Here is a 14,618-nt window from a genome sequence, read left to right on the forward strand (position 1 = left end):
CACAGTATTGCAGAACGAACTGCACTCTTGTGATCCATAGAAGAGTACAGCCAAATGAGCTTTGGCTGTACTCCTCCTTTTAAGTATAACAGAATAATGTGTCTACTGCCAACTCCACAGATAAAAACGTTAGCTGAAATCTGATTTCAACATAAAAAAAACGTTAAACTTTTCTCTCCCATAACTTTTATAAGTGAAGCTCTGAGTATGACATTCAGTTATAGCTTACATTATTCATCTTTGTGTGTAGACCGAGTGTCTGGTGTACTTGCCTTCAACAGGAAGAAGTAATACATAAGCAAATATTTATCTAAGGCTTTAAGGTTTATTAATGAAGCTCTGTTTTAATTCATGTAGATTAAGATGCCACATTGTTGAAACCAGCAAGCCTTCTACATTAGTATTAAAGCAAAACTCGTTAAACAGGAATTCTTTAGGAAGTGATGATCTTCAGTTTAAGGTAATAGCATTATTAACTGCGTATGTATATTTAATTGCTGTGCATCATATATTATTTTTAAATGGCTAATAAAGTTTAGCATTGTAATTGTTGTGCTCCAAACACTGTGTAAGTGTACATTTGTTTAAAAGAAAAAAAAACTGGCTTACGCTATCCTGCCTTTTCTCAACATAATCACTAGGGTCATTATAGACCTCAAATGCAAACCTTTCCAATATCACAGCAGCCCGGCCAGCCCAAGGATGGGCTGTTTACATCCTACAGAGATCAAGCCATCCTGGGCAGAGTCAAAGCTTGGATCAGTCCTGACCAGTCCCTGTAAACACGCAAGCTCGCCACAAAAATCATACTGTATATTACATTTGAGTTTATTCAGAATATCATTTAGTAACAAAATGCTTTTATAGATCACACTTTCATAAACAATTTGAGAAGTTTATCAGACTCAAAATTCTTTGAGATATAAAAGTAGCATGGAGAGACACGGGGAGTTTTTCTAAAACTGATGCAGCTGTGCATAGTAACTATTCAATTAAGTTTTGACAATAAGTCCTCATTCACACCAGTGCAATTTGTCATGTGATTTGACAGTTCAGAATCATATGACAAAGTCACACCCTATTTTCAGCAATAGAACCCTTCAAATCATTGCGACTCAAGTCTGAAAAAGGGTTCCTGCCCTACTTTTCTGAGATTTCATTGCAGCTTGCATTAACTTCTGTTAAATGACATTGCAAGCCACAATGACATTGGAGATCCAAAATGCACTGATCTATGGCTTTGAAACTGCGCCACTTCAGCCGCACTGGTGTGGTTACTATGCAAAGCTGCACCACATTATGTCTGCATCAGTTTTAGTAAGCCTCTCCCACAGTTGGTTTTCTGCCCAATATTCTTAAATTAAGCCACTAGCACTTGTGATTCTCCTTTTACCTAAAATACAACAGTCTGTAGAGGAAGCTAAAGATTCTATATATCAATGTTTTCACCCAAGATTCTCACAACTTTCATCTTGGATTCAATCAGGAAAATTTGTGAATTTTGAGTGAATGTCATGTTGTCCTTAGGGCTTTCAGTTACCATATATGTTTATCAAATAAAGACAGCAACTTGAATTTAAAATTTTACATCTATGTCTACAGTTTAAGATTTACTCAAGTGAGTTGGTTAAAGCCCATATGCATTTGGAAAAACATTGTACGAATGATCTCCATTATTCATCTCCTTACCTCCAATTTTCTGTTACACCAGTTTTATATTATTGGGCAGCCTAATAGACACAAGGGTTTTGCTGGGTACACATGATTTGAATATCAGCCGGTTCCTGCTGTCATCTGGGAATAATTATCTAGAAAACTGCCACCACAGGCACTGTGGACAGCACATAGAATAAACTATGCCACGTCCTATTAGATAGTTGAAACCATCTGGGAATCGGAAAGAATAGACTTTATAGGCCTATTTTAAAAAAAGGGTTTACAATTTTTTTTATTTATGAAACATAAAAAAAAAGAAATGGACACATTAAAAAACATGTAACTTATTAAAAGTGACTGAAAGAAGATGTCTCAGTGGCCAAACAGTGACCCCCAGAGTCCAAATGGACTACACTGAGCCAAGAGAAAACCTGATTTGAGCAATACCCCAATGAGCTGATACATATAATAACCTGGAAGGGGGAAACCCTACAACAGTGAATCAGTGGTTAATAAAGCCTAGTAAAACAAATGTTGATTCTGCTTTTCAAGGGTTCAGAAGACTTGCTTGACTAGTTTTGTGCTTAAGAAAACACTTCTTCTGGAGCTAGATAAATAAGAGTATCATATATATTATACATCACTGAGGCAGAATAGATAACTAGACGGGAGCTTCAAGGGGACCACCATGTCAAAAAGGGTGGACATGGGGATGTATAAATAGAAGACTGACAACGGGGTCTATATTGGTAAAAAGTGGCGTGAGTACAGTCAATGATTTCAGGTATATAGTAGATCCCACACAATCTCTGATACACCGTTGCTGGCCAGTTTTCAACAGTGACAAAATTACAAGTGTGACATAATCCTAAGGGCCTGTGCCGACAGACGTTGGGTATGTGTTTATGGTTGTCAGTTTGAGAATCTTCTGACAGGTTTTCTCTTGGCTCATCAGTATAGTCCATTGAGTCCATTTGGACTGGATCACTGTTTGGCCATAGAGGCATGTTCTTTTAGTCACTTTCACTAAGTTACATGTTTTTTAATGTGTTCATGTCATGTTTTCATAAATAAATTGTAAACCTTTTTTTTTTTTTTTAAATATGCCTATAAAGTCCATTCTTTCCGATTCCCCAATGGTTTCAACCTGCTGTCATCTGAACAGTGTGTGCAGATGCCTGCCTGCCAGAAGCCGGCTTTTGTTGAAGGGAAATGCTGGAAAACCAGTAGCCAATCAGCGCTGGCAGCCAATGGCTGTGAGTGCTGATCAATCTGGTGGGATTTCCCCTCTGTTAAAACAATAGCTAAGTAGGAGAGATTGCTGCACTAATATTGCATAGTTTATATGGCGACCGCTCAGTTTTTTTTTTTTTTTTTTTTTTTTTTTTTTTTGTTCAGCCCACTATAAGTGTGTACTGGGCTTTAGACTTGGTGCATTCAGTAATGAGCTTCCAGTAATAGAGCTGGTCTGACATTTTCCCTTCCCTTCTCTTCTCAGTGATTCCTTGAGCAAGAACACTTGTTATGGAGGGTTTGGCTGCTACTCTGCTATACCAGCACAGAGTACTGGAGTGTCAAACAGGAAGCAACATTTTTACTTACAAAACAAATTGATTTTAAAGTGTCAATAAAGAGGAAGTAAACCCTGATGGGTTTACTTCCTCTTTATTTCCCTGCAAAGGCAAAGCATAATGGGCTACTATGCATACCATAGTAGCCCATTATGTGTCACTTACCTGACACAGGAGCCAGCGATGTGACCGATTTCCTCGCTGGCTCGAAACGTCCATCTTCCTTCCGGGGGGTCACGGACTCTGGCTCTGTCACTCCCATGCGTGCGCATGGGAGCCGACAGTCACAGCATGCCGTTTAATGAAAATGGCACGCCGTGATCCTCTAAAGTGTGCATGTGCCGAGTACATCGGCACATGTGCAGAAGAAATCCTTGTACAGGCAATTGTAAATATCTCCTAAACCATGTAGGTTTAGAAGATATCTGCAGCACCTACAGGTAAGCCTTAATCTAGGCTTACCTGTAGGTTAAAGTGTGTTGTAAGGGTTGCGAAAAACCTGGTTGATCCTACTGTTCTTTCTCCCACTTCAGTCCATGTCACCACTGCAGTTGGGGATTTTGCAGAGCAGTGTTGGCAGCTAGTGCATATGCTCAGTTCAGTTTATTTTATACTCTAAAGCCGCGTACACACGGGCGGACTGTCTGGCCAACTTAGTCCGTCGAAACACATTTCAGCGGACAGTCCGCTCGTGTGTGGGCTTCAGCGGACTTTTTCAGCGTGCAGTCTGGCGGACTAAGTATTTCGGAATTTCCGTAATATTGTCCGTCGTACTTTGGTTTCAGTGGACAATCCGCTCGTGAGTAGGCTAGTTCGACGGACTAAGTATGGCGCATGCTCAGAAAGGATTTACGCGGCGAAAGGTTGCATTGCTGTGTATTGGACTTCCTGTTCGACGGACTGTTTTGCATCCGTGTGTGGTCAAGTCCATTCATTCGAAAGTAGGATGGACTGTCCGTCGGATTGTCTGACGGACTAAGTTGGCCATACAGTCTGCCCGTGTGTACGTGGCTTTAGCATTTCCTCCCCATCACATCTGAGCAGCCGTGTGACTGTATCACACATGTGGGTGCATACACATTGGTAAATGACAGCCCACCCCCTCCTGCCCTTATCCTCCATGCCTACTAACCAGCTAAGCACAATTTGGAGAAAGTGCAGAGAAGGGCAACCAAACTGATAAGAGGCATGGAGAAGCTCAGCTATGAGGAGAGATTAGAGGAACTAAATTTATTCACTCTTGAGAAGAGGAGAATAAGGGGGGATATGATCAACCTGTTCAAATATATTAGGGGTCCATATAGTGAACTTGGTGTTGAGTTATTCTCTGTACGGTCAACGCAGAGGACACGGGGGCACTCTTTACGTCTAGAGGAAAAGAGATTTCATCTTCAAGTACGGAAAGGTTTCTTCACAGTTAGAGCTGTGAAATTGTGGAATAGACTCCCGCCAGAGGTGGTTCTGGCCAGCTCAGTAGATTGCTTTAAGAAAGGCCTGGATACTTTCCTTAATGTACATAATATAACTGAGTACTAACATAGGTAAAGTTGATCCAGGGAAAATCCGATTGCCTCTTGGGGGATCAGGAAGGAATTTTTTTTCCCCTGCTGTAGCAAATTGGAGCATGCTCTGCTGGGGTTTATTTTGCCTTCCTCTGGATCAATTGTGGGCATAAAATTGGGTATATTGGATTGTACGATTTATTTATTTTTTTGTTTATTTGTTTTTAAGGTTGAACTGAATGGACTTGTGTCTTTTTTTAACCTGACTAACTATGTAACTATGTAATGGGGAGCCAATTATAGGGGTTAGATACCATGTGATTGCTGTGATCGGGCTTTTAAAACAATCACATAGTACTGCTTAGTGTTGATCCCTCCCCTTCCTCTTGTAACAGGGGAAGGAGAGAGACAGTACATTTAAATAGGGAAAAAATGAATGGATCAGCTGCTGCTTATTCATTTATTCCATTTCAGTTACACAGGGATTATTTTTCTTTAACTCTTTTTTTTTTTTTTTTTTTTTTTGCCCGCTCCTCTCGTGTACATACTATCTCAATGTTGTCTCTTTGTGACTTGTATATTAGCCTTTTCACCTCCCGTATTCTGCCCATCTGAACATTAACCCCTTCATCTCCATCCTGCCACTGTATGTGGCCAATATATTACCCTTTCACTTCCTTCTTCCTCTATTTATGACCTATATATATTTAATGTGTCTAGTGGACCGATCTCAAGTTCTGCATTTAACCCTCTTCAATACTAAAATGTTTCTTCATTTCTAAAAAAAAAAAAAAAAAAAAACTGTGGCAAAAAATGAAATCACATTTGGGTGCTTACTTTGCAAAAAAAAAGGGAGGGGGGGGGGTAATTTGGGAAGGCAAATACGGTGTGACAAAGTATTGCAATGACCACCATGTTAATCTCTTGGGTATCTGAAAAAAATATTTTATGTTTTGGGGGTTCTAAGTAATTTTCTAACAAAAAACTGATTTTAGCTTGTAAACAACAAGTATGAAAATGAGGCTCTGTCCTTAAGTAGTTAATCTATTCATGGGGAGTTGTCAGAAACAGAATCACAAGTGTGCCATGGGCTTTAGTCTTGGAGTTTAGAGACCACCCATGCATGGGTCCAATATTACCTAATCTTCCAGATAAATATTACAAATGTAGGCATGTTTAATATTATAGTCTTTTAGCCTTTAAAGCTCTACTTTTACAAATTGCCCTTTTCACAATTTTTTTCCTTTATTTCAGTTAAATCAAATACTAGAAGCAAACCGAAGACTGGAAGAGCAGATTCGACAGTGTGTCTGGCATCAGCATATAATAGCTTTTCTACTGTCTATTTTTGTGGCCATAGTTTTAGCTATGTACCTTTCCAAAGACACAAAAAGCTAGGTAACACTGGAAATTCTGCCCTGCTGATCGTTTGTCAAAGGAAGAAAACGTTCACCTGACCAAAGTTGCCTTTACTATTCAGTGTGTGATTGAACTACACAGTAACGTGAATAATCAGGATATCTGAGGCACGCATAAGAATGTTTTAGAAGCCAGTTTGTGTCTCATTTTAGATATCTTAGTAGCTCGTCAGTGTTGTTTAGACATTTCCAGTTATTCTTTTAGGTTTTTCTTTGCAGCTCTTTTGCTTTACATATTTGCAGAGGTCAAAGCTCCATTATCTGCCAAAAAAAGCTGTTTATTGCAACAGGTACATAAACAAGAAGCATCTATTAAAATATGTAATTTCTGTATGTGACAGAAATCCGACTTTTTCAGAAGAAATAATCTACATTTAGTAGAAGTGTCAGACAAGAGTTAGGAGCAGGAGTAACCATATTTAACATATTTCTTCAGATTCTCAACTGCCATTTGTAGGTGTTTTTTTTACAACTGGGTTTCATTGTCCAATTTTATCCAAATAAGATAGACCTAATAGGTGGTGAAGAATTCTTCTATGTGTGAAGAGTGAGCCCCAAAACATACTATACATCTAAGAGTTTACACCTCTTCAGTTGCCATGGATTTAATTTGCTTTGATAACATACTGAAATGATAGGCTTACCCAAAACGTTCTCCTATATGATGGCAGCAGCCAATCCAAACTGTTGATTGTAGATAGGGACAGTAGAAGCAACTGACTGTCACAGAGAAAAGTGAATTCCCTTCCATCCTCTGGTATTTCAGTCTGTTTTCAACATTTACAGTTGTGAAAAAGTAAGTACACAACATGAATTTTTTTTTATATATATATATATATAGGTGTGTGTGTGTGTATGTATGTATGTGTATATATATATATATATATATATTCCAATATTTATCAGGCAAAAATTAGATCTTTATTCGGACAATGTCTACAGATAAAGGTGATTGTCTTATAGGGGAAATTTGCCAGCACAATAGTTAGCTCAACAAAAATATCAAGTGGTTTAATTGTGTTCTGTGAAAAAGTAAGTGCCCCTCTAACAGAAATTACTCTTTGCAGCAAAGAGACCCAAGATATCTGAGCTTTAAAGCTGACATTTAATCTACATATATTTACATACACCATGTTAATTTTATGTATGATTTGTTCAGTTATACTGCCTGTATATAAATGCAATGTTTGAATGAAGATCTAATAATTGCCTGTTCAAATATGACAAAAAGTCCACAATGTGGCTTTCTTTTTCACACTGCTGTATAACATTAACAAGAGTATGTAAATGCTTTCAGAAAGCGTTAAGAAGTCTGACAACCACTGCAGGTATCTTTAAAAGTCTTAAATTGTAGACATCTAAGCTGATAAGACAGCAGAGTTAAAGATTTCATCCATTCTTAGTTACCCACGGTTTCTCCCTTATGTTTCTTAAAAAGAAAATGCAGGCCATACATTACATTGATTGTTTTTTGTTCAACCAATGGATTAAACAGGGAAAAAATGTGCCGGTTTCCCCCACCCACGTGTTCGAGGTAGATGGGGGAATCACTACCGCATCATAATTGAGTTACAGTACAGTGATCAGTATTGCCTACTATAGCTGGCGGCACTGATCACTCAGGAAAAACACAACAGGCTGGTTGTACGAAGGTCAGTTGATCATCTTGTGTATAACCAACTAGCCCAAGCATGGTTTCAAATTCAGCTAGTCCCTGCTGAACCGGCCAAATTTGATCCATGTATGGCCAGATTTTGTTCGCCTTAACTGACTTTTGCCAAACACAAACCGAAACATTAAACCATCCTCAGTAAATTAACATCCAGTGCTTTGTTTTGTAAAAGAAAACATATTTTTTCAGCTGTACATTTCATTGCCCCTTTTCTCTGTTTTACTGATGGCAGGACAAACCCAACGTTGAATGTGTAACCATGGAGCTTCTTTTGTTACCACAATTGAGCACTCCGCTTTCTTCTCTACCCGCACATGTACAGTCCACTCTTGAGGAATGCGGACTGCACATGCATGGGTAGGCAACAAAGCTGAGTGCTCATTTTTGAGTTCCTAGGGCTGAAGAAACCATGCTTGGTAGGTACTGCTATCTACAGGACTGAGAGGGGGAGGCTGATTAAATGAGCAGCTGGGAAATAAGGCATTCTTTTACAGAACTGAGCACAATGTACTCAATAAGTTGTAATGCCTGGTATTTTTTGGGGAAAAAGTCAGTAAAGGTGAACTAACCCTTTAACCCAGTGGTCATCAACCCTGTCCTCAGGGCCCACTAACAGGCCAGGTTTTATGTATTACCTTGGGGAGATGCAGACTAGAATACTGAAATCACTGAGCAGAAAATTATATCACCTGTGATTTATTTCAGTTATCTTGCAAACCTGGCTTGTTATTGGGCCCTGAGCACAGGGTTGATGACCACTGCTTTAACCCATCTGTTAGCATGCTTCTAGCTAAGTTTTTTCTTGAAAACTAAACGCAAAAATGAATAGAGCTCTGGATTCATATTTTTTGTAGGGTCACTGAATTAGACAGTGGGCATGCATACTGGCTCCAGTTCGACAGCACTCCATAAAACTGGGACTTTCATTAGAAACAGAGAATGAACCTAGAGTTGAGACTCCACATGCATACAATTCAATGAAAGCACCAAACAAACATTCAAGAGCCTAAGGTTTTTAATGGGAAAAAAAAACGGATTCATTGCAGAAAAACCAACGTGTTTTAGGGGCCGAACACAGTACTCCTTTATCAGGGCTACAAAACAAGTACAATGACAAAGGTCATAAATATAAAAGTAAAAGGTCATGAATATAAACAGTAATATACAGGTGAAAAATAATGAATATAAAAGTCAGTGTATATACCCATTTGCACATACTATTGGATTCAATTAAATCGCAGACTTCAAGATGATATCTATATAGATGCCAAAGGTCACAATACTTCATTAGCAAACGGTAAAAAATTATAGGCAATAGTTCAGTAAAAACAGGACATATTTACAGTCTACCTAAATTAGAATAAATGAGATTTGTCAGTGATATGAATCGCTGTGTAGAACTTCATACAAATGTACTGTTTTGTAACTGCTGTGTAAATATACTCAAGACCACAAACATTTTTATGGTATTTATAATCGTAATTATGGTCCAAAAAAATATATATATATATATTATTATTTTATTTTTTTTGCAACTTTTTATATAAAGAGTAAAAGCATAACTTAGGAATTTTGACTGTGCTTAAATAGACTTGGGTAAGCAGATACTAAATAGATCAACACTTAAAGGAAATATCAGAAAAAACATATCAGTGGCCAAAAAAAAATAAAAAATCTGAGTGAAAACGATGAGTTTAATGTGTATCAGTCTATCAGCAGTTAAGAGAATCTCTGAAGCATAATACTAGAAGATATACAGTATACACTTGTGGTTTACTGCTTAGAACAGTTTCAGGAGGACAGGTTAAGCCAGTGTTGGTGAATGCAGCAAAGGAAAGTAATGTTCCCTTGTGGAGATTCAAATAGAATAAAAAGTGTCAAGGTTTTAAGTGGGGGCGGGTTAGATCTGGTGCGTGGGGACTACAGAGGAGTGTGCTGATGTTGACATGAGTGATAGACAGGGGGAGGACAGAACAATGTGGACACACCCCAGAATTCTGTTATCAACCAGTTTTATCACTAAAAACCTTGGGCTCGTGGATGTTTGGCACTTTCATTGGACTGTATGACTTCTTGAAATATGCAAGTCATCCAAAGGCAGCTGCTTCTATAGTGGGATTAATGCAACTTTCCTATGTGATTTTGTGAGTAGTTGCATCAGCTGATGGATATTAGATAGTGATGACAAGATGTTATAGTAGAAAGAGTCACATGGTTAATTAGCAAAATTGGCTAGAATTAAACGTGACCTCTAGACGAAAGGGAAAAATCCACTATGCACCTTTTTATAAAGCAAATGGCCACTGGGGAAAGGAGTTTAACTTTACATGGTGTTGCAATGCCTGTGACTGCCAGAAAAATGTAATTTGTTATCAGTCATGCGTGACTACCTTTTCTTTATCGTATCGTAGCTGAGTAGGTTTGAACCAGGATAAAATTGGTTCTGTTACTGCTCCCCTGTTTGTAAACTGTCCATTCATTTAGTGTATGTGGCTGTGGATGGAAGGTAAGTATTATATGCTTAACTGCAAAAGGGAACATACATATCAGAAGTAAGAATTACATTTTTGTTTTTTGTTCCTTTTAATGGGTTCTTTATAGCAGGGCCTAATTTACAACAGGGCGCTATAAAGAGAAGCTTTTTGTGACACATTTACTGTTATCTTATAAACTGGACAAGGAGATGACCGCATTCTTATTAGCATTAAATGCACTACAAATTCACAGTGCCAAGCCTTGGTTCAACTAAATGCACTTACAGCATTGTTTCTATATTTTTATATTTGCTAAAGGTTTACCCAGTAATATTGGCCAGAGTTTAATCGAAACCGTTATTACCCCAAAAAAAGTACTACTTTATTGGCCACAAGGTGAACGGTCAAAAACAACACATGGACTGATCAGCGAAAACAGGCACAAAAGTTGAATGTTAAATTTATTTATACTCTGTTATATTACCAAAGAATAAAAGTTGAACCCTGATTATATGCCATGGGCAACAACTTTAGATCTACTTCAGTTTTTATCAATCGTACCCAGAAGAAACCAAAATATAAATATATTCCAATTAAAAGCCAAATGAAACTCCTATATTCTCAATTTAAATACTCAATTTAAATCTATTTGCTGATACATTCTGTAAAGGCCTGTTCACACTTGTTCATTTTCCTGCAGTAAAACTATTCGACTTATTGCATTTAAAGTACAAGTCCCTTACCTTCTTATGTGGCTTGTTCATCTATGCATTGTTGCTTAGCAAAATAGGTGTATTATTTTTGTATTGTGTTTTTTGTGTAGTACCTAAACCATGTGAAATCTTTTTTTCTGATTATTACTCACTCACTTTGCGAAATGTATGAACAAAAAAAATGCACATTTTAAACAAACATAATTATGTGATAAGAATGCAGTGAAGACACACATTACTACATGTGCATAGGTGTGCATTATCCTTAAAGCTGACTAGACACATCACAATTGGATTGTAAACCCTCCTCTACATTTACCAATAACTATGCAGTACCAGGGGCCTAGCTGGTTGGAATATAGCTAGGGTGGATTGTTTAGGAAGGCCCTTCAACTACAGTTTTGGTAAAGCCAAAGGATACTAAACAATATAATCCTATTGTCACCAGCTTTACACAGTGCCTCTCAAAGTAACGTTTGAGCAATAGGTAAGGAAAAGAGCATCAGTAAAAAAAAAAAGAGAATAAAAATCGTGTAACACTATTTGTACTTTTTTTTAAATTTAATTCAGTATTACTTATGTTTCATTAAACATTAATAAGTGAAGATTTCTACAGAATAGGAAGTAGACAGAGGCAATGGTGTAAATCTGATTGTATGGTCTGTGGACCATTTAAAAGTCAATCTTGACAACTACTGCTCTAGCTGGATTTATATAGCACTTGCCTTCTTTTTTTTTTATTTATTTATTTTTTTTTTTGTTCTTGTTCATTCAGCCCTAAGAGATCTTCTCTCTAAACCTGTCTATAGGCATATAATGCTTTGCGTTTCCTCACAACTCCTAAAAAGATTCATTAATATATTTTTACATAGACATGACTTTTTGTATTAACTTGAGAGCCAAGCTTTTATTTGGGCAGGGTTGCCAAACATAACTTTCATATGCAGCCAATGCATATTTTAGAAACAGTGTAGCATAATTTAAAAAATTAGAGCTATACCAACATGCCAATGTAATGTGTGGCGCCAGCAAAAAAATAAATAATAATAATGAAATGAACAGCTCTGTCTTGGAACTTTAGGCAAAACACAGAATTGTAATCTGTAGTGGCTGCTTACCTGTGCCTGTTTTGTTTTAAAGATTACTGTTGTGCAAAAAACCTAATGTTCAACATCCAATTCTATCTGCTACAACTCCAAAAGGTTGCGTACAACCCAAATGTTTCAGGACTGCACTGGCCAAAGAGTAGACCTACTCAGATTCAGCAGTGGTAAAGAATATAGCAGCTAGATATTAGAGTTGGTTTCTATATAGGTCAGTGTAGGGTGTTCTGCAGCTCATGTTTAATACAAGTGGAGATAAATTGATAGAAAATAAGTTTACTGTTAATTTTGTCTTGACTAATTGTGTGTGCTCTTGACTATAAAGGCTGATGAGTATCAAAATGTTTGACATGTTTTTCCAGACAAATTGGGTACATTTTCCCATGAATACTCAATGCTTTCAGAGGTTTAATCAACAATTGTTGTTCAACAATCTGAACAATTGTCAAATCTATGTTTATTAGTGTCAAAATACGTTCTGTGCATCTGACTTCATAAATAGCTCACAGAAAGATCTCTCCTTTTCCTCTGAAGGAACTGAATAGTTAAGAGCAACCGTTCAGACAGGTATAAATCCATTTACATTCCTGGTTCCCATCAGTTTCTGTTATAAATGTTATTTAAAAGATTTTTAGAAATAACTCAAGGCTTATGATTCCGTGTTAAAATCTGTCGCCTTTTTACATAGAGGTTATTTACGAAAGGCAAATCCATTTTGCACTGCAAGTGCACTTAGAAGTGCAGTCGCTCTAAATCTGAGGGGTAGATCTGAAATGAGGGGAAGCTCTGCTGATTTTTATCATCCAATCATGTGCAAGCTAAAATGCTGTTTTTTTGTTTTACTTGCGTGTCCCCCTGAGATTTACAGCGACTTTATTTCCAAATGCATTTTCATGTGCACTTGCAGTGCAAAGTGGATTTGCCTTTAGTAAATAACCCCCATAGTCTGGTTGAAAATGGCACACATCCATCCAGTTCAGCCTTGTATCTGATATACTGTACAAGCATACCCACTCATTTGTGCTTTGAATATGGTAGAAATAGCATTAACAAGCTAGAGATGACCATCTGCAAGAACCCTAGGGACTGTCAAATGGCGTTTGTTCATGTCAGAATGGCTTCTCTTCCTATTCAGGTATATGGAAATGCTAAAGCAGCTTGAAGGAGGTCAAATGCACCTTTTAATGAATTCTGAATGTTCTCATAAGTGGCCCAAACTGATGTCAGATGCAAGCTGCATTTGCCATTAACAAAGCTACACTGGCTTATATGCAATGTAGCAGATAGAAGAGCACTTGTTGTATTGTTTGCTCCATTCTTTAGCTATGATAAATGTAAAGCCAGAAAATTACAAAGTTTTTGTAGTTCAATATTAAAATGTTTTTTTTTCCCCATCCTTGTTGTTCTTTAGAACTATTCAAGTTGTTAAAGAAATCAGGCAGTTAATTAAGCCCATGCTGTTTTGTTATAAAAGAGTCAATTAAAATGAGTGATGTATTAGTAAAAAAGACTGCATAGCAAATAACGAAGCATGGTTGAGTATAATCACTTCTAGCCAACATCTCACATTGTTGTGACTCTGGAAACCATTTTATAGTAGAACAATAAAGTATTATTTTATATCACAATTTTAGCATACTGTTACCATTCTTTAAAGGAAGCTTGCAATGATGAAAAACTAACTTGCCTAACCTAGTAAAACATGGGCAAGGAGATGCCTTCATATATCTTCTGATCTCCCCGAGAACGCCAATGATTTATATGTACAGTGGTGTGAAAAAGTGTTTGCCCCCTTCCTCATTTCCTGTTCCTTTGCATGTTTGTCACACTTAAGTGTTTCTGAACATCAAACCAATTTAAACAATAGTCAAGGACAACACAAGTAAACACAAAATGCAATTTGTAAATGAAGATGTTTATTATTAAAGGTGAAAAAAAATCCAAACCATCATGGCCCTGTGTGAAAAAGTGATTGCCCCCTAAACCTAATAACTGGTTGGGCCACCCTTAGCAGCAACAACTGCAACCAAGCGTTTGCGATAACGTGCAATGAGGCTTTTACAGCATCCTGGAGGAATTTTGGCCGACTCATCTTTGCAGAATTGTCCTAATTCAGTTACATTAGAGGGTTTTCGAGTATGAACGGCCTTTTTAAGGTCATACCACAACATCTCAATAGGATTCAGGTCAGGACTTTGGCTAGGCCACTCCAAAGTCTTCATTTTGTTTTTCTTCAGCCATTCGGTGGTGGACTTGCTGGTGTGTTTAGGATCATTGTCCTGCTGCAGAACCCAGGTTCGTTTCAGCTTGAGTACACAAACAGATGGTCGGACATTCTCCTTTAGGATCTCTTGGTAGACAGCAGAATTCATAGTTCCTTTTATCACGGCAAGTCTTCCAGGTCCTGAAGCAGCAAAACAGCCCCAGACCATCACACTACCACCACCATATTTTACTGTTGGTATAATGTTCTTTTTATGAAATGCAGTGTTCCTTCTACGCCAGATAT

General features: G+C 37.6%; 1 protein-coding gene across 2 annotated transcripts in view; it reads left to right on the forward strand.

Moving 5' to 3' along the window:
- The window catches only part of MOSPD2 (motile sperm domain containing 2), a 150,337-nt gene extending 136,600 nt beyond the window's left edge, over positions 1 to 13,737 (forward strand). For both annotated transcript variants that reach the window (XM_077480224.1, XM_077480223.1), the window contains exons 14-15: positions 358 to 460; positions 5,984 to 13,737. In XM_077480224.1, coding sequence (XP_077336350.1) covers positions 358 to 460; positions 5,984 to 6,127 — 247 coding nt within the window. In that variant the 3' untranslated portion in view covers positions 6,128 to 13,737. The remainder of the gene's footprint in view (positions 1 to 357; positions 461 to 5,983) is intronic.
- Positions 13,738 to 14,618: the final 881 nt, after the last annotated feature.

The sequence above is a fragment of the Lithobates pipiens genome, unplaced genomic scaffold (assembly GCF_037356315.1).
Source record: "Lithobates pipiens isolate NorthernLeopardFrog02 unplaced genomic scaffold, aLitPip1_a1.2 Scaffold_16, whole genome shotgun sequence".
NCBI lineage: Eukaryota > Metazoa > Chordata > Amphibia > Anura > Ranidae > Lithobates > Lithobates pipiens.